A 20260-nucleotide genomic window follows, 5' to 3' on the forward strand; every position below is an offset into this window, starting at 1 on the left:
TTTGGCCATGGTGATCACCCGCTGCTGAGGGGGAAAGGAAATCGGCGAGAAAATGTTGGTGCCTCAAAGTTTTTGGACATGGCATTATGGTTTTAGTGGAGTAGAAGTGCAGGGGCATTTGAGAGGGATTTTCAGGTCCTCTCAGATCCACAATTTATAACGCTAGTTTTAGTAAAGAATGGGATGAGGGTTGGGAAAGATTAATTTTCTTATAAATAAGAATTGGGAGAGATTTTGAGAATGTAGTGCTATTTTACTCCAACTCAGAAGAGGGCGGTAATGCGCCAAAGAGATGAGTGCCATCCGCCATAAAGCATCAGAAGAAGAAGAAGAAGAGGCAAAATTTGCAGAAAAGAAGATTGTGGGAGAATAAAAGGTATCTTCTGTTGCTCTCTTGGTTTGTCTGTGGCTGCTTTAATATCACTCCTGGTGTAATGAAACAGTCTAACCGTGTACATGTGGCAGCTTTCTCCCGGCTTCTCGATGCTAACTTGTGTTAGCTTGGATCTGTTATGCTAGGCCGCTAATGTGCTAAGTTAGCCCTGTGTGGAGCCTGGTTGTTGTTTGTTGAAGCGAAACATAATACGTGGCTAAACTTCGGTTTTAGCTTTGTGTTATCTTCCACGAAGCTTATACTTTTGTTGACGTGAATTACATGGCCTTAGTTGAACGTTGTGTCACATCCTGAAATGGATGTACCATTATGTTAGTGCAGTGAAAAAGAGCCTCACACAAATTCCATATCCATTCACTGGTTGAGTTTAAATTAGATCAGAGCAGCAGCGGTTATATGATGGATTCATCTTAGTTTTTATCTGAAATATGGAGACATCTGCTCAGAAACACAGGGGGTCTTTTTCTGCTCAGTCCAGAGATACTGAACGCAGCACAGTCTTCATCATTTCTGCACTCAGTCACACGTTTAAAAGAATGATCCGGTATTATAATATTTATATAATAAATAAGCCAGGTAGTTATAGCAGCCTCGTTAGCTTCTTGTAAATACATCAGAGTCGTTATTTGGGGAAATTTATAAACAGAGTCACCCTTACATAGTTTCTCCAGCAGAGAGCACAGTCATGTTGATTTTTCAACTATAAAATGTCCTGCTCAGTGTGTAGCTTGGTCATAATAAAAAAAATGTATGTACATATTTCAAAAAATTCTATCCCCTTATTTGTCCATGTAGGAATTATGAAACTATCAAATACCAACGTTAGTATAGGCCTCAAAAATATCCAGTATGCATCAGGCTATAGAGCACAAAGTTTACTTCAGTTACTGGTATGTCCTCAGCAAATCTCCTAAATCCTATTGAATAGGTTTTTAATTTTGTTTAAAGAATCCTTCCCAGTATATTTTTCAAAATAAGGGAGTCTTGAAGGAAGCCTCAACCGTGTCTGCGTTTACATGCCTACCAATATTTCACTGTTATCCCAAATATGACCATATTCTGAATTTGACACTGTGGATGTAAACAGCATATTGCGCTTGGATATTCAGAATTAGACCTTTTTATGAATTAAGCACTTCCTGATTAAGACGTGGAATATGCCGATATTATTCAGGTTTAAATAGCATTCTTTGGACTTGTATACAACAAAGTTGAAAAATAAAATATGATTTCACACAGAGACAGTCTGAAGAACAGAAGTATCGTCACAATGTAATTCCAATAGCACCAAACTGCAGCCTCCAAAATGACCATTAAGTTGAATAAAACCTCTCTAACAGTTTTGACTAAAAGCGAACATTATAAATCCTACTTTGTCTTTTTTTTTCACTGTTTTATCAGACTTAGTTTTACCCAGGTGTACCTAATGAACTGGAAACTGTGTGTATATTTCAAACATGGGGGTCAGCAGCAATGACTCATTACTGAACTCTTCTAGCTGAATTATTATTTCTGTTTCAGTGTGTGTTCCTGCTGTGACCAGTCTCTTTATTTTACTATTTCAGAAGAAACTTTGAGGACACTAACTTTCACCAATAAGCCAGTGAGATGAGTTCTTCAGAAGAGGTGAGTTAAAATGGAAATTAACATCCAGTATTTTGTCATAACCACAGACACCACAGATGAAAGTCTGGTCTCCACATTGGCCCTCTTCCCCCTGATGAGAAACTCAGCTCATGTATGTGTAATCTGAACTACATCACTTAAGAAATGTTGATATGATAAGTATGAAATACATAAATGTAACATTCTTGGTTTGCAGAAAAGTAAAATGCCAATATTTTATTTTGGCATCTGGACTGGAAGTGCCACACAATAAAGCTAGCTAATGGCTACCAGTACTTCATCAAGTGCTTCACTCTGACCTTTGTTTCTCTGTTCTTCACAGTTAAAAGAGAAAGGGACAGACGCAGACGGGAGCAGACCTCATCAGTGTCAGACGTGTGGGAAATCTTTCAGTCGGATTTGCAGTCTCAAAAGACATGAACTCAGTCACACTGCAGAGAAACTGTACCACTGTCAACAATGTGACAGCAGCTTCAGTGAGCTAAAGACATACAAGCTCCACCTGCAGACCCACACTGAGGAAACACCATACTGCTGCGAACAGTGTGGGAGAAATTTCGGCGACCAGAGTTCATACAAAAAACACCTGCGTGACCACACTGGACCATACCAGTGTGACCAGTGTGAAAAGACTTTTAGTTACTTCAGTATTTACAAGATACATATGCGTGTCCACACTAAAGAAAAGCCATACTGCTGTGACCAGTGCCCGAAGAGTTTTAGTTTTTTAAGTTCATACAAGCGACACCAGCTCAGCCACAGCGGAGAGAAGCCGTACCAGTGTGACTTCTGTGGAAAGAGCTTCACCCAGTCGGGGCATTTCAGTCTGCATCTGCGTAACCATACTGGAGAGAAACCCTATGAGTGTGACCAGTGTGACAAAAGTTTCAGTGACTTAAGTAGTTACAAGATACACCTGCGTGTCCACTCGGGAGAGAAACCATATTGCTGCAGCCAGTGTGGGAGGAGCTTCTCTCAGTTGGGTAATTACAAATCACATTTGCGTATCCACACTGGAGAAAAACCATTCCACTGTGAACTGTGTGAGAAAAGCTTCTCTATCTCAAAAACATACAAACAACACGTGCGCACGCACACTGGAGAGAAACCGTACCAGTGTAAAGAATGTGGGAAAGGTTTCGGTCGACTGAGCAACTACATGCGTCATGTTCGCATCCACACTGGAGAGCAACCATACAGCTGTGATCAGTGCGGGAAGTGTTTCAATAGTTCGTACAGTTACACCCGACACCTGCGTGTCCACACTGGAGAGAAACCATACTGGTGTTCACATTGTAAGAGACTGTTTACTCGATCACAGTCCTTGAAGAAACACCGCTGTGTCGCAGTAGATGAGGACGGTTTGACTGTGTGTAAAGATGAACCAGAACTGAACTGCTCACTAACAGAACCAACAAACGACAACAAACAAAATAATCTATAGTGTGTAGGAGTGGCGGAAATGGCCAAAATCTATCTCAGTATATGTAATTTTATATCTCAGTAATGGTATATATCACACTACAGTAACTGTTCTGTAAATTCAATTTAAAAAAGTAATTCATCACATTTGATTTTCATCTTTTACTCTGAGGTTAAAGGAGCTGAAAAAATAACGACATGAAACAAAGTGTAGGCAAAAATAGAATAAAATAATCAAAGACATGGTAAATGACACTGTTAAAAAGGGAGTTCATTCATTTTATGATAAGCTGGTTTTTCACCATCAGCTGTGCTAAAGTTTGCCAGCCAGCTAGCTTGCTAATGTCAACCACACAGCTCATGTTCACATTTGCTGGCAAAATTTTCATCAAGTCACAACTTGTGCCCATCACTGTGGAACACAAACATCATGATCTTACAGACTTATTAAAACATTTCTCTGAGCATCACCTGCCTCCTGTGACATGATTTCATCTGGAGGAATATGACTTTTCCTTTGTGTTAATTCAAAGTATATATTAGTTATAAACACAAAGAATATGTTGGACACATGTTAATCAAGTTGCAGTAATAGAAATTTCTGAAGTAGTTTTACAACCCTGATTCAAAAAGTGGGGACGCTGTGCAAACTAAAGACAAAGAAATTACTTGCAAATGCTTTGACATATATTGAACTGAATACAATACAGAGACAAGATATTTAATTTAAAACTGCTAAACTTTATTATTTTCTGTAAATTCTGAGTTTGATTTCTTCAGTATGTTCCAATATCGTTGGGACAGGGGCACATTTACCACTGTTTACCACTTTTTTTACACCACCTTTTAACAACACTCAGTAAGGGTTTGGGAACTAAAGGACACTAATTATTTAAGTTTTAAAGTGAATTTCTTTCCCATTCTTACTTGATATATGATTTCAGTCGCTCAATAGGAGACAGGTCGTCTGGATGGCGGCATTGCTCAGGCAAAAAACAATAAAGTTGATGAGTTTGAACATTAAATATTTTGTCGTAGCACTGTATTTAATAGAATGTAAGTTAAAAAGGATTTGCTAAACACTGCATTCTGTTTTTACTTATGTTTTCCATAGCGTTACAACTTTTTTTGAACCAGGGTTGTACTATATATCATTTAATTCTCAATTATTTTGGTCTCCTGTATCAAAAATTGTATAATGTACTAAAGAATGAAAAATACAAATTGAAGCCTCTGTGTTATTGGAAAATGTCTTTGGCTTCATCTGGTGGCCGTATTAAGAATGGATGTGGCAGGGTTGGTTTATCCAGATTACAAAAACACACTACAACTGCAGGCATAAGAGATTTATCTGCCTACATTTTGAGCTATCGGCTGACAACAGCTGCCATTCCAGTATATCACTATTCAGAAGTCTGAGTTACTAACAGCTTTAGAACGAGAATTGCTGCCTCGTGGTTCTTTGCCTCCGCCAACCAGTCAAGTTGCAGTTTATGTCCATGTCTGTCTAAACTCATAAGTTGCCATGACACTTGACAGTGCTTCAAAAATGGATGTTGCTGCAAAGAAATTTTAAAACATGGATGCTTCACACACACAAACCTGCTGAGTTTTATTTTGTCCAACCCACTGCATGTGTGCTTTTGGATAGTGCTCTGTCTGTATGTGGTTGTTTTAATAAAGATTGCCAGCTCAATTCACAAATGGAAACATTTGAAATGTTGTTTGGATGGTGGTGAGACAGCTGAAAACGACAAATAAAGTCTGAACTCTTTGGAAACAATTTTGACTTTATTTTTGATGTTTTCAAAAGTGAAAGTGGTGGCTACTTTACAGAGTCACAGCTGGATTGATTTTGATGCAGTGTCTTAAAAAATCCTCAATTTAAATTAAACTATAATTTTTATGCACAAAGAAAACAAATGTACGTAGAAAAAAGTGCCATCAAGAGCTGCAAAATTCAGAGGAAAATTCAAAAGGCAAAATTGTGCATGAAGTTTATGCAGCACCGATGTAGAATATTTTACTCTTATTTTCTAGGATATTATTTTCTTTTTAATAGCAAAGAACAAATACTTTGTTTTTATATATATATTTAAAATATTTTAATGTTAAATGATTACAATTTTGACAGTGCACAGAGATGAAGTCATAAAAACTGCACAAAAAAACAAGACAAAGAAGCATGTCGATTTTAAATAGATTTTTAAATAGATTTAAATATGCGCACCTTCACAACAAGGTTAGCCTAACTGGCCCCAAGGCAAAAATTAATCAAGATTATTAGTGTGATTTAATCTAAAAGTAATACAATTTAATGTCTGAAGTGGGAAACCGTGTTGTCTAAAGTGTTAAAAAGGTCCTTGAGTGGTGTGGCCACCACGTTCCCATTGATCTACTTTGATTCTGTATCAGAAGAATCCACTGGTTTGCACAGCAAGTTGTGTGTGCCGGAGTTTCTCACTTGAGGTTCAGGCTTTCCTGGACTGTTGAGGGTGGAGCCGCCTGTTTCCTTTGTGGAGTCTTTGTGGAGATGTATGGTGTCTGAAGAGGGGGCTGGTGCTCTGCTGAGTGTGCAACTGTTTTCTCACTGGACTGTTGGGCTGGAAATGTTGAGTCTGAGGAGCAATTTAAAGCAATAATCAGGAGAGCAGGAGAAAGAGGCACAAAGTCAGACACCATCCAGAGAAAAGATAGAATACAACTCAACTCAGACTGAAGAGACAAAGAGCTAGGGCCATCTGGGCAATAGAAATTCCAAAAATCAACCCCACAGAATCCATAAGTGATGATTAAGAGGCATTACTTTTGATTAGTCTATACACGGCATTCCAGGAGAATCCTGTAAACCTTAATGAAAGTAAATAAAGTAAGAGTAAAAGGGAATCATGCATGTCTCATGGGTACACAAAGTTGCCTACCTTGAGCTGCTTCTTTTATACTTTCCTCATAATTACTCTTTTGCTGCTGCTTCACAAAGACACACCCTGTGCTGCTTTTGTCCTTCTTCTCACTTTCTGCAGTGCAGTCAAAAGAGATTACTGTTCAGTGCTACAAGGATGACAACATTTTATTTGTGGATAATATTATTAGTCTGTTCACAGGGATGGATAAGCAGCGTACCTGAAGGGTCACTGATGTGAATACTGTCCTGATGCTCTCAGTCCTGTTGGTACGGGCTCAGGGACAGAAAGAGACTCTTCAGGACTGAATTTGCAGCGGCTGCCTTTTCAGATCCTAATAAGGCATGAAATATATATTTCAGCAGCAAATCAGCATTTGACATTAGTATTTGTAAACAGTGTGTTGTATGTCCTTACCTTTGTGGGATGAGACGTCGGGCTGCTGCTGATTAGTGTGGGCTGCAGGTGGACCGTCATCACAAGGAATTGGACTGGTTGATGTCTCACTGAGAGAATCAGACGCACAGCTGGAGACGGGATTCACTAGCTGCTTCATAGGTTTATTCATATGCTCAGCTGAACTGTCTTCATTCTCCGTTTTAGGATTGGAGTAGATATCGTGGGATCTTGGCGAATGAGAGATTCCTTTGACATCAGTTCTACCCTGACGTGGGAGAGGTGTCTTTAAATTAGAAGCCCTTCGTTTGGAGTTTGATAAATGAGATGTGTTATCAACTGACTGGTTTGACTTCTGAGAACAGGAGGAAGTCCTTGAATCATCTGGTTGTGTCTGCTTGCTTGAGAGAGGAGGAGCACTGAGAGGGGCAGCAAAAAGGCTGAGGAAGGAGCTGGTGGAGGCTTTGTCAGGTTCAACCGCATTTTTGATACGATTACTTTTGACATCTGCAGACCGTGGAGCAGGAAAGGAGGATTTAAGAAGAGAGGAACTTGATATAGCATCGTGTTTAGGCTGCAGAGTGTCAGTAATTGGGCTTGCAAAAAGGCTACGAAAGGGTGTTTTCAGGGGAGTTTTATGTCGGACTGCAAAATCACCACAATGTGTCACTTTGCTGCTGCTTTGTGCTGCGATTTCAGTTGAATGATGTTGTGCACCATGTGTGAGGCCAGATTGTGTCTTTTTGGAGTCCAGATGGACCTTGGTGGGATTTTTAGCTGCAAAATGGTGACTGGCAGAGTTTGCAGAATCACATGTCTCAAAGGAGCTGGTGATGGTTTCAACAGGAACAGCAGCTCCACCTTTGAACTCTGGCAAACTTGAAAATGGATTAAATGGCTTTATTGAGGCTTGTGGGCCCAGTGTCAGAACAGAGTGATGTGGCCTCAACTGTGCAGGATGTTTGGAAGTAGATGTCTCATTAGTGCGTCCCAAAGGAGGAACACCTTCACCTTTACAGTTTACAGTAATATCCACAGGCAGGTTCATGCTTCCTTTCATATCTCCTTTGCTTTCAGAGGATGCGGACTCCGACTTGACTTCATCAGCACTTCTTTGAGCAGGCTTCAGGGATTCTGCCGTATTGCCACCAGGTTTCTTGTAATCCTTAAAGGCCTGAGTAGGTCTTGGGCCCGTGTGCACTTGGAGGGATGGCAGGCTCTTGAATGTTTTTTCCTGGGATTTGTTCACTTCATGTCTTGTATTTACAGAATGCAAGTCAGTGATCTCTTTAAAGTCAGTTTTTGGGGTATAGGATACAGTTAGTGCAGTAGGAGAGGTAGGTCTGTGGCCAAATGTAGAATTTTCCACTGATTTATAAGACCTGAGAACAGCATCCACAGAGTAGGGAACTTCGCTTTGGGCTGCAGAGCCTGACGTGACTTCAGAAGAAGACAGAGGGCCAGATTCTTGAGCTTCTAGACTTCCAAACAAACTAGGGAAAGGTTTGGAAAGTTGAGGTCCAAGCACTGCTGCAACTGAATAACAAACTGGCTCCTCATCATCATGTTTACTGGACGGGGGGATGTGGGGTTCTGCGGCATCTGATGCATGTGGTGAGACAGCCTCCTCCAGGATATCAGCCGGTTCTTCAGTCTCACATACCAAGGTTTCCTTCTCAGCTTTTGTTTCTGCGCTGTTGTAAAAGTTGGGCCTGAAAAATAGTGGCTGAATGTTAACTGTTCATATCATGACTAGGATTAATGATTAATTAGACAACTTCCTATGCAAGAATTACACTTATATATATTTACAGAACCACAAAGGTAAGTTCAAGTTTTAGATGTGCACCAATTTCTTGGGGACAACAGAAAACATGTTTGGGACGAACAGAGATCTTCTCCTGAACAACTTCAGGACAAAACGATGTAGTAGACTCACTATTGACGCATCAGGGTGCATTTTTTTTCTCTTAATGCAACATTGTGAACAACAAATCCGTGTTGACATTGGCAGGAGGAGAGCTAGTTAACATTAGCTGTTAGCAGCCAGTGGTTGGAACTAACAGCTAACAAGGCTGTATTAAGTCACATTATGATGCATTCCAGCCCTATTCAGTAAAAATGAATATTTGGCAAAGGTAGCTTCTAATGTTATCATGATGTGTTCAAATGTAGTCTTGTAAAATTCAGTTTTGGGTGTGAAACTAGAATACATACAGTTGTCTAAACAACAAGGTTATTAATGTTATAATGATAACATAAAATAGATATTAGAGAGGTAATAAGGATGTACTAAATATAGTAAACTGGCTTTTGAAACCGTTATATTAAAGGTTGTTTCATAAACGTGTGGTTGAATTTGTCCCATTCAAAGGAAGTGTAATGAAGGACTGATTGACAGTAAAACACCTTTTAATAATGAAGTTTTCTTTGTTTCCCTGGGATAAAAAGGGGAATAAATGACAACAAGAATGACCAAAAAAACATCAGTTTCAACCCCGAATTTCACAACTGGTGCATCCCTATTAAGTTTGTATGTGCATACCTGAGTGGTTGCAGGAGTGTATCAGCGGTGTTACTTGTTTCTATAGTTTCTGGATCTGTGGCCTGTGGCGGTCCTGACGACTCCTGCTCAGCTTTCTTTGAAAGTTCATAGAGGTCATTGTCCCGTTTTAATGTCTGTCATGAGAAAAAGCAAAGACATGCAGTCATCTTTAGCACACAGAAATGCACATAAAACATTTCAAGAATTTTTGAGTGGACTTTCACATATGCACCTCATTCAACAGTTGGGTGGTGACGTCATTCAGTGGATCATGGGAAAACTTGCAATCTGCTCCTTGAAAACAATTTCCTTTTCTGTGGAAGAACTTGCAGGGAAAGGACTGTGCAGCTGAGTAAAGGAAGTTTGTTCAACAGCCTCAGGACAATAGCAATTTACTAATCACTGCAATGAGTTTATGACATAAAGATACACAAATTATTTACTGTTCAACCAAAGGATATTATGCATGTACGGGCAGCTCTCCCCCTTTGTGCAGAATCCTTGGATGTAGAATTTGCAAGCTTCTTTGATGAGGTCGTTGTAACACTGAATGTGTTCCAGTTGGCACTCAGCATCCTGCATGCAGTAAAGGGAAGACAGCAATGCCAGGGCACTACAGTGTAAGTTATAATGACAATCAATAAGGGACAGAATAATGAGGTTTTTGTATTCTACAAGTCAATTCTTGGACATACGAATATACATAACAAACATAACCTGCCTTTATGCACCTTCCATAAAGGAAATGCCGACAAACCAGCCGCCCATTCACCAACACAGCGTTCTGGTCCTTGAACTCCTGCGTCATTGTCCTTGTACGTTTCTCTTGGACATCCTGAGAGGAAAGAAGAGCATGACAATAAGATTCGCAGACATTTTAATTAATACATAAACGTGTGTGTGGGTCTCATATTTGATGTTGCTGTACACACATCCTTTGTTGTTGTGATTATTTTCTACCAACAGCAACATTCATGGAAAGCCGACTGGGCTATAATTAAACCTCTAGTTATTATTAAGACATGCCTGTAGCTTTCAATGAAGTACAATAACAACAATACTGTTACTGTTTCTGATGCTAGTAGTTTGGAAGGCTCTGTTAATTTCAAATTGTAAAGGGGGTATTTTAAAGATAATATTGGGCCTCTTATGCTGTTGTGTTTTGTGTTTCATTATCATGGACTCATAATAATGAGATAGGGGCATATGAGGTACTTATCCATAGTCACTGTATCACATATAGTAGATGTCTGTCGGTGTGCTCGCAGTTTGGACAAGCGCCAGGATTGCTGACACGGAAGCTAAACAATGTATTGCTGTGAACAAGAGCAGCAGCAAGGTGTATATTAGCCACCTAAAGAAGTCCAACCTAAAAAAAAAAATGCATAACAGTTTAAGTGTACGCTGTATTCAGAGTATTTTCACTGCTTTACCTTTAAGTCAGACAGCCTGTTGCAATATGGAAACTGTTAATGGCTTCAGTTCCCCAACTAGGCTGTTAGCTGCTGGTCTACTGCTGCCTCAACTAGTTAGTTGGTATTATCATGTGACTTTGGTTAATCTGAACTAACTGTTTTAAACACCAAAGTCACATGATAATACCAACTAACTGATCGAGGCAGCGGTAAACCAGTAGCTCTGTGTTCAGCAATGTTAATCACTGTTTTTCTCAATGGAGTCAGGCTTTAAAAAGAGATATAACAGCTTTATTTCCCTGATGGAAATCACTGTCTGACAGCAACATAAAACAATAAAAATATTACAAATATATTGATTCATTCATTTTCCATAGCCACCCTGGACAGGTCACCAGACTATCACAGGGCTGACACATAGAGACAGACAACCATTCACGCTCACATTCACACCGACAGGCGATTTCGTGTCACCAATTAACCTGCATGTCTTTGGACTGTGGGAGGAAACCTGCGCTGACATGGGGAGAACATGCAAACTCCACAGAAGGGATCCCCCACCCCACGTTCGAACCAGGAACCTTCTTGCTGTGAGGTGACAATGCTAAACGCTGCACGACTGTGCCACCTATTACAAATACAGCGTACATTTAAACTGATATAGGTCTTTTTATAAGGCTTAACGTTTTGCTGCTGACCCCTCCGAAGCAGGACATTGCTCAGCCTCTGTGGCACCACTCCTGTCTACTGTCCCACACTGGGGGCAAGTCATGCGACAAATGTCACGGGCCAGATTTGAACTGGAGACTGTTACTCCCATTCGTGGCCCTGTTATCATTAGATATGCAAAATGACTGATGTGAATGCCTCTTCTGCCACAAAAGCAGGAGGCCATAATGCAAGTGTCCTTTCATTCAAACTGCAACAGATAACTTAATGATAGATAATATCTGTTCTGACGACACAGCTAGGTGTCTCACTTACCTGCTTGTCATTTCTATTTCTGCCATCTCCTCCACCTTTTCTCCAAGCAGGTCTAGTCTGATGGCCTCCACCTCCATTGGTATTTTTCCATCTATCCTTATGTTGATGCGGATTCTTCTGCCCCTCCTGCTTCTTTTTCTGCTGTTGCTTGTTCACATTCGAGTTATTTTTATTTTTGTATTGCTGACCTTTGTGGCCAGCTTTACCACCGCGGTTATGTATCACTTCTTTGGTGATGCCATCACGTGCATGTTCACTATAAGTGTTACGCATGTGGTGATGTCTGGTCCTGGAGTCATCATCTTTGAAGGGTGTAGCGTTAAAACTCCTGGTTGTCTGGGCTTGGAAATGTTGCTTCTGTTAACAGAAAATGCACAGAAACAAAATGTCAAAAACATGTCTGTAAGAATTGTTAGATTCATCATAATCCTTTCAAGTATGGTAAGACACGCAGCACAAACCCTTTATAATTTAATTTTGAATTACACTCAGTTGCAGGTAGACCAAGATAAAAATGAATGCTGTCTAATGTAACATTGAGGGGCTGTTGAATTGACCTGCATTGTGTAATACTAAGAGGGGTTTACTAACACTTAGTCCACAATATCAATGACAAAACACAAAATACACTGTGTTGGAACAAGGACACAGATGTGGTGTTAACTTAAGCTTAAGTTCAACTGACCTTGTTATGAGGGCCAATCGCTTCAGTCTGGTTTTTCCTCTTCCTGGTATTACCTCTTTTACCACTCTCAGGCTCGGTCCTGTAAAAACAAAATGAGTTTTAAATGTTTATGTACATTAAGGCCATTTAAACGAGCTACTCCATCAAACACATTAAAGCCATCTCAAAGCTAGTGGCTAACGGCTAACAACCGTTACATACCTGTGTGTGAAGGCTGGTGGACCAGGGCTCGTGACACTTTCTTCAATAGCAGAAAGTCTCGTGAACAAGTTTGCGAAAGCCATTTTGTTTTAATTAGTGACTTGAGTCCTACTGTGGAAAAATCAGCAAGGCACTCATAGGTGAGGATGAGACCGTAAACAAACTTTTACACAGCGACCTGCACACGAGAGGGTCCTCGTGATTAGAAAACGCTGCCTCGCGCCAGTAAAAAAAAAAAAAAAAAGACGATAAAACTAGAAACAAAACAAAGCGTCTTTAGCCTGCGTTACTGTTCAGACTTTGCGTGCAGAAATACATTAAAGCTTGAGTTACACTACAGTAAACTGTAATTCACATGGGTCACTCCAACGTTCACTTCTTCTTCCTGTCCCTCCTCCTCTTCTGCTTCTTCTTCTTCTTCCTGGAGGGGTTGCAGTACTAAGTTCCAGGTGTATGCCGCCACCTACCGGAGCGGAGTGTGTACAACAGGCTCTAGTTTACATTAATCTAAAAAATAAAATGCAAAATATAAATTAATAAACAATTAATAAACAATTTTTGTGGTTCCTGTGAAGTCCACCCCCCCTCTGAGTTTCCCATACCTTATCTCCACTTGTTTCTAGTATCCTTTTATCCCTTCCCAATCCAGTTTTCCTCCGGTCTCTTTCACCCATCGCTGCACACTTACCCTCTTTTTTTTTTTTTTCCAATAAATTTGACCTAGTGCATCATTGTGTTTAGCAAATCTTATGTTGGTAAAAGTCGTATCATATCCATTTATCAAATAGCAAGAGACTTATCCAAATTTTACACACTTTAAAAATTATATTAAAGTCCTTTCAAAGTGTATTAATTAAACAAAAATGCCAAAGTACATCGCCTCATATCTCAGTTACTATAAATATGTTGAATGTTATTTTATGTGTCTTTTGATTTTGCAGCCTATATTGAACTCCACCTGTTTTAGTTAGGTGATTATTATTTGTTTAGGCCACTGTTGTATTTCCCAATATTGAATTGTACATATTCTTCGTGACAGTCATGCTCTTTGTAGTTGTACATGTGATGAGTGTCAGTTTGCTGTAATGTCTCCCTTGTTATGAATTTTGTACTTCTAAATCTTTTCATTTTCTATACTCTGTTCTTTTATCTGTTTATATGTAAAGCACTTTGAATTGCCTCTGTGGATAAAGTGTGCCGTATAAATGAACTTTCCTTGCCTTGCCTTGCTAAAATTCCAATATTTAGCAAACAGAAGTGCCAAGTGTCTGTGAGCTGGCACATTACTATTATCTTCATTCATCATTGTGATGAAACACGTTCAGATTTATGTGGATACAGACTTACAATGATAGACTAATAGACTGGTTTGTACCACAAACCCATAACAAGGTCTTGCATTCAGATGGTTAAGCAAATACACTGATGTGTAGTCACAGAAAAGGTTTTACCCATGGCTTGACAAGTGCAGGTAGGCTACATTGAGGGTAGGTAAGCTCTATGAACACCTGAGTCAGGCTCCACCCCCTCTGACCTCAATGAACTTCAAAAAATCAAGTAAGAAAAGACAAAAAAACAAAACTTAAAAACATGCTTTTGGACACCTACACACCCTCATACCAAATATGTTTTATTAAATTGACCAAACACCTTAATAGTATGTAATTACTACCCAAAAATGCTTGTATGACTTAGTTTGGCAGCCCAAACACCTGAAAAAATGTTTGCCTCGTATGTTTCTGTGAATCACAGATACATTACATTTGAACATTATTATGTAACATACATTTAAACTTTATGTTTCTTTACATTTCAACAACAATGTGGTTAGGTTTATGCACAAAACACACTTTGTTAGGGTTAGGAAAAGATTGTATTTGGGCTTGAAAACTATGGATGGGTGGCACAGTTGTGGGTGGAGAAGTCATGGATGCATCTGTAAAAAACAACTGCTTATTGTGGCACTACTTCAGCAGGAAAAGTGGTGACGTCTGGGTAAAAAAACAACCCCTTTTCATGGCACTATCCCTCGTAAAAATAGTGAAGTCTTCGTAAAAAAAACAACTTCTGGTGACTGAGGTTTCAGTAGCAAGTTCTACCAGATGTGAGAGGTATCAGGAGGTATTTCCATTAATCTGCTTATATTTCACAGACAATTTGCACATGAATTCACTACCCATAGAAACCAGCAAATTGGTGACGCTCTCTGATTTTACATTAAATTCACTGAATGGGATTTAAATAAATTAAATCCCCCGGGCTGAATGGTGAACAAGTCCACTCTGCCTCACATCAATCAGGGAGGGTGATAAGCTCAGACAAGCAAAAAAGCTGAGATAGAAGCTGGACTTTGTTCTTCCACATATGAGGCTATCCCTATGTCTGGATCAAAGTTCAGGTCATGCAGACAGTTCAGCGTTGCCTCTGTGAGTGTGCGTGTTTCCTCTCAGTCTCTGGGATCTAACTGTTCATACTGAGCTGTTTGAGCTACAAAATGACCCGTTGGGCCTTTATCGCTCCTCTGCTGCTCCTGCTGGGCCTGTTCATCCACAGTGCTGTCAGTCAGGAGGCTGAGGACCCAGCTGCGACTGTAACACCACTGGCACCGGACCAGGCCTCTGATGGCACGGAGGATGACAGTGGGGACTGGGGAATGAACTCCCTCAGAGGCAGCTTTGAGTCAGTGAGCAGCTACTTTGACTCGATGCTGGAGTTCATGGGAGGACGTGATGGAGTGTGCCAATACCGCTGTCGATATGGTAAGTGGGTTAAATGGATGAGGTGGCATTACACAGTGTGGTTCAGGGTGAGAAAGATACTGATACTTATCTGCCAGTGTGGTCCACCACTGATTGTTTGTCTTTTAAGACATTATAGAAGTCGATCTTAATTAAAAGGAGGAAATGCATTACAGCTTCTGCTTAACACTGATAATAACAAGCAGTGGAATTGGTTCGAGTTAGTCCAGGTTTGGGTCTCCAGTGCTCCAGGTGATGATGTTTCCACTCCAATAACCCGTGGTGGAGTTGAAATTGACGGGATGGGTGTACTACTAGGTTACTGAGGACAAAGTGGGTATACTCTCCTCTATAGTCCAGAAAAAGCGGTGGGTATACCCCATATACCTGTGTGTACCCTCCACTACACCACTGCTGATAATGATGAAGCTCATGGGGAAAACACAAAATACTTAATTATATTTTTAGATGAAAATGGCCAAATTTATAGATATTAGATATTAAATATAATCTGCCTCCTCTGCCTTTTAATTTCCAGGTCTGGCACTGTAAGAATGTTCATATGCATATACTAGACCCTCATCTGTTAACATTTGTTTTGTATTATAAGTGGAGAAAGTAAAATCTTGCATTAGAATTGTCATTTTTGTTGATGCTGTCTTTTTTCCAGTAATTAAAATGCAGAAATGAAACAAATTCCAATTCAATTTGATTTAAATATTCACAATTCTACTTTGATTTATCCAAACAATGTTTCTATAGCTGCATAATTACTATTAAATATACAAGAAAAATTTTAATTCAATTATTTTCCGGGAACAGGCAGAACAAATGCTTCTCTACTGCTCTTCAGTAAATTAGCCTGTGTGGTAAATGGCAGTATATACTTCGTGGATAATGTTTATATTACATCACAAACTGTTGAAGTGGTTAGTCTGGACGCTGCCTGTATGAAACAATGATGCAACATTGTAAACCAAACTCTAATTACGCTCTGAATAGTTCACCACAGAATCTGGAACACATATTTTTCTATATTTTCCGCCATAGAGATGTCTGCCTTCTCTTCAGTGTAATGGAACTAGATGGCACTCGGCGTGTGGTGCTCAATACGGCAAAAAAATAAATTTGAAAAACTCAACAGCAATGTCTCTTTCCAGATCTCATGACCTGCTTTCTCAAGACAATCCACAGACCTTGTTGTGAGCAGTTTCATGTAGGAACTATTTTCTGTCAAATGTATCACAACGCAGAAGGAAGCGTGCATCTACTGTTAGCTCACCTAGCACCACTGAGCTTGCTAACAGTACAGCTCAGGAAGACGCCATAATTGTTAATATTTTGTGCAGGCAAGAGCATGAGCCTCTGATCCATGAATTAATGCACACCTCCTTCTGCATAGTGATAGGGTTGGTGGGTGTGTTTAAATGGAAAGAAAATAGTTCCTACATGAAACTGCTCACAACAAAGTCTGGATTATCTTGATCTAAAAAGACATTGCTGTTGAGTTTTTCAAACATGTTTTCTGGCACTTTGAGCACCACAAGTCAAGCGCCATCGAGTTCTATTACATTGGAGATAAGGCAGACATCTCTACAGCCGATATCTCCAACACTCTGCAACTCAAACCAAAACAATCTAGACTGATAAACAGCACTACAGGTAACTACAACACTGCATCTTGTACTTATCATCTTTGTTATCATCTGCAAGAGGGCCTGTGCATGGACTGTGACCAGATGATAGCAGAGGTTTCTTGCAGGGACTACGGGATGTGCCTATTGACAAGATGAACCAAATAACTGACCTTTGTTCCTATGTGCTAACACAGATCTACTTTTAAACCCACATGGTTATCGACCCAGCCAGTGCAGCACATTGCCACCGACCTGCTGTGAAACATGACCTACATTTGATATTTTGCTCTGCTTCACCCCTCAGGTAAAGCTCCTCTTCCTCGGCCTGGATACCAGATGCCAGAACCTGATGGATGTAGCTCCTACTTCTTTGGTATTCCTATTCCAGAGGGGGTACGTGTCTTCCATCTGTTCAGAGCAAATGAATGTAGATTTATCAAACTTGGGAGTTCATTCATCTTTTTACATATGGATCTAAAAAGATGAATCTACATTTCTGAGGGAATGTACAAAAATTATTGGGGTTTGGAAGAGGGACGCATGGATTTATTTTGCTTTGGATCCTCCCCTTGACCATAATATCTCAACTTAGCCCCACGTTCAAACTTTTAACAAAGATTTAACTATTGCCAGAATAATGGGAAACAACAAATGTTTACTGGGACTTTATGTATTCCCTAAATGGTCAGAGAAGTCTACATGTGACTAAATAACTGAATGAATTTTGAGTATACAGCAAATCTAACCATCTGCGAACCCCCCTCACACTTGGATACAAACCTTACTCATGTTTGTTGTGTTCCAGATGGACATGGGCATCCCCGCCATGACCAAGTGCTGCAATCAGCTGGACATGTGTTACGACACCTGCGGCTCCAATAAGTACCGCTGCGACTCCAAGTTCCGCTGGTGCCTCCACAGCATCTGCTCCGACCTCAAGAAGAGCCTGGGCTTCGTGTCAAAGGTTGAAGGTTGGTAACGTTTTAACCTTTATCTCATCCAGGGAAGGGTTACTGAGCAAACACCCATTTTCATCAACTTTACCTATAATAATTAAGGAGTTGTAATGATTAATAAATTGACAATAACATTAAAACGATTTGGGTACACATTCTATTTGCATACCGAACTTGAAACTGTTAGCTTGGCCTGAGTTGACTTAGGGTTAGGGTTACAGAAACCCATGTGACAGCCAAAAATGATGTCATGATGACCAGTTGTGATATCAGTGAATTTCCCTTCTGGGAAAAAAAAAACAGGTGGGTTTGGAAAAGTTTGCTGTTACTGGTGTTCAACCAAAATCTGTGACCCATCCGATTCTGAGACCCAAAAAGACCCAAATGCTTTATCACATAATTTATTATAATAGGTCACAGAGTCTGATGGGTCAACATTTCCTGTGACCTATCATTTTGGACATGCATGCAAAGACATTTTCAGCTACACTTCCTCTGCCTCTATCATACTTGACTGCATTTATTTTGATAGTTGTTACCGAATATGGTGTTAACATTTCATTTAAATAGGGTCACACATTTTGAAAGCTGTTAATTGTGGAATTTGTCAGGTCAAATGCCACTAGAAGATTGATTTAATGAGAAAGTGTTGACCAAATGTTGTCAGGTGAGGTGAGAATGCCTATGCCCTTAACCACGAAATGAACTGTATGATGAGTAAATCTCAGGTTACAGGAAAATGTCAGCATTACCTTATTTTGTACACACTGCTCTGGTCTCACCTGTCTCTGTCACTTTTGTCTCCTCAGCGTGTGAAACAGTAGCAGACACCCTGTTCAACACAGTGTGGACTCTGGGCTGCAGACCCTACATGAACGCCCAGAGAGCAGCGTGCTACTGTCAAGGAGAGGAGAAAGATGAACTTTAGCTCCCGTTAAAAACAGTATCAACTAGAGCAACACATCAGGAGTTGTGAGTTATTATGGTTTTGCAAGGACTGCTGTGTGACTACTTGAGTAATTTATTTGGAAGTTCTTGTTCTGGTTATTTTACTTTGCAGCAAAATGTAGGTGTTATTGTTAGAAGTTCAGCTGTGTTGCAAGCCAAAACTGTATTTGTTTGTTTGCAGAGGTGCATCAATGCTGTCTGTAGTGTTGGTATTAGCACCAATACAGGTGGAAAAGGCATGATTGTGGAAAAGCAAAAAATATCTGCAGGGTGTGAATAAATATTATTGACACATACATGGATGTGACTGTTTCATTTCATGGTATACTACTAACAGCATTCTGTAATATCTCACATCACTGCATTAGCTAATCCACCCTATTAGAGCACTTGGTGCAGATACAAGTAAAAAAATTAATGTCGTAATTATTCATACTACAAAAGAAATTCGGAATTAATGCAAAATTGGAGAGGAAACTGTGATAATATAACGCTATTGTTACCACCTGTCCTTGGTATTTTGGGAGGAAGTTTATATTCTTCAGTTATATAAATTCTGATGCAATTATTTTAGTTTAAGTTAAGTACACTGATTGAGCAAGCAGTTACTGATTGTCACGGAAATTGAATGAGCTAATGAGGCATCAAAATAAGTTTTTAAAAAATTCCAAATTTGAGCTAAAGCTCTGAAACAAGTGAAAAAGTTAAGTGGTGTCCATGGAAAGGAGGAGTTGGTTTATAAAGGGCTAATCTACTGCACACTGACCATTTTACAAGATTTTTAGATTCCTCAGGTTTAGCTCTTTACTGTAAAACATGGCTCCATTTACATCAGTAGCTCAACTTTGTCAGGCTCAGCTTGTTTTTTTGGTCAGTTCCAGCCATCCTTTCTCTGCCTAAGTTCTACTTACAGCCCAAAACTAAAAGTGTGTCAGGGTAGACATGGTCAGGATTACCTTTAAGAGCACTCCACCGATGTAGCACCTACTCCTATAACTTTGTTGGACCTCCAATAAAAACCCTGACCTGTTAATGGCACTAGATCAATGTCAGGGAATCAACAAAACTCACTACAATTTATCTCTAATGGGCGATTATTTTTAAATGTACAGTAATAAATTACATTCTTTTAAGACTTTACTCACTATGGGAGCAGTCATTGGTGGGTGAATGCAAAACACCTGGAGTAGAGTTAGTTTCAATTTGGTGGAGTGACACAAATGTAATTTTTGGGGGATCAGGGAAGTCCTCCACCAGAAAATTTAAATCATCAAACACTTAACTCTCTGCATTCTGGTGAACTTTTATGCACCAATTTAAAGAGTGAAGAAGAATGAAAAATGAATTGGGGAGACAAATGCACATGACATGTTCCCTGCTTCCACCCCCTGAAATCTGCACCTGTGCCTG

The 20260-nt window shown here is 39.8% G+C and overlaps 3 protein-coding genes and 1 long non-coding RNA gene across 4 annotated transcripts; 2 read left to right on the top strand and 2 right to left on the bottom strand.

Moving 5' to 3' along the window:
• The first annotated feature begins 292 nt into the window (after window positions 1-292).
• LOC125886020 (zinc finger protein 239-like) lies at window positions 293-5140 on the top strand. Its single transcript, XM_049571921.1, has 3 exons — window positions 293-376; window positions 1960-2020; window positions 2343-5140. The coding sequence occupies exons 2-3, from the start codon at window positions 2003-2005 to the stop codon at window positions 3462-3464; spliced, it is 1140 nt and encodes a 379-aa protein (XP_049427878.1). The 5' UTR covers window positions 293-376; window positions 1960-2002; the 3' UTR covers window positions 3465-5140.
• A 121-nt stretch (window positions 5141-5261) lies between these two features.
• Window positions 5262-12986, bottom strand: LOC125886019 (zinc finger CCCH domain-containing protein 6-like). The gene is made up of 11 exons (XM_049571920.1): window positions 12572-12986; window positions 12371-12449; window positions 11686-12042; window positions 10008-10121; window positions 9747-9862; window positions 9519-9627; window positions 9287-9420; window positions 6763-8453; window positions 6566-6679; window positions 6364-6459; window positions 5262-6060 (listed from the first exon to the last, which is right to left on the bottom strand). The coding sequence occupies exons 1-9, from the start codon at window positions 12652-12654 to the stop codon at window positions 6603-6605; spliced, it is 2760 nt and encodes a 919-aa protein (XP_049427877.1). The 5' UTR covers window positions 12655-12986; the 3' UTR covers window positions 5262-6060; window positions 6364-6459; window positions 6566-6602.
• Window positions 12987-14279: 1293 nt separating this feature from the next.
• LOC125886500 (group XIIB secretory phospholipase A2-like protein) lies at window positions 14280-18837 on the top strand. Its single transcript, XM_049572751.1, has 4 exons — window positions 14280-15330; window positions 17251-17339; window positions 17752-17917; window positions 18712-18837. The coding sequence occupies exons 1-4, from the start codon at window positions 15066-15068 to the stop codon at window positions 18828-18830; spliced, it is 639 nt and encodes a 212-aa protein (XP_049428708.1). The 5' UTR covers window positions 14280-15065; the 3' UTR covers window positions 18831-18837.
• On the bottom strand, window positions 15344-18815 carry LOC125886501 (uncharacterized). Its single transcript, XR_007449034.1, has 3 exons — window positions 18685-18815; window positions 17727-17990; window positions 15344-17354 (listed from the first exon to the last, which is right to left on the bottom strand). It is a non-coding gene; the product is annotated as an uncharacterized LOC125886501 (long non-coding RNA).
• Window positions 18838-20260: the final 1423 nt, after the last annotated feature.

Source organism: Epinephelus fuscoguttatus, linkage group LG3, assembly GCF_011397635.1.
Source record: "Epinephelus fuscoguttatus linkage group LG3, E.fuscoguttatus.final_Chr_v1".
In the NCBI taxonomy this organism is placed as follows: Eukaryota; Metazoa; Chordata; class Actinopteri; order Perciformes; family Serranidae; genus Epinephelus; species Epinephelus fuscoguttatus.

Coding starts and splice junctions, on each gene's coding strand:
- LOC125886019 (XM_049571920.1), bottom strand. CDS start 12,654: ATGGCTTTCGCAAACTTGTTCACGAGACTTTCTGCTATTGAAGAAAGT. Junction 10,122..11,685: donor GAAATAGAAATGACAAGCAG/GTAAGTGAGACA, acceptor CTTTCCTCTCAG/GATGTCCAAGAGAAACGTAC. Junction 6,680..6,762: donor CGACGTCTCATCCCACAAAG/GTAAGGACATAC, acceptor ATGCCTTATTAG/GATCTGAAAAGGCAGCCGCT.
- LOC125886500 (XM_049572751.1), top strand. CDS start 15,066: ATGACCCGTTGGGCCTTTATCGCTCCTCTGCTGCTCCTGCTGGGCCTG. Junction 15,331..17,250: donor CCAATACCGCTGTCGATATG/GTAAGTGGGTTA, acceptor TTCACCCCTCAG/GTAAAGCTCCTCTTCCTCGG. Junction 17,918..18,711: donor CTTCGTGTCAAAGGTTGAAG/GTTGGTAACGTT, acceptor TTGTCTCCTCAG/CGTGTGAAACAGTAGCAGAC.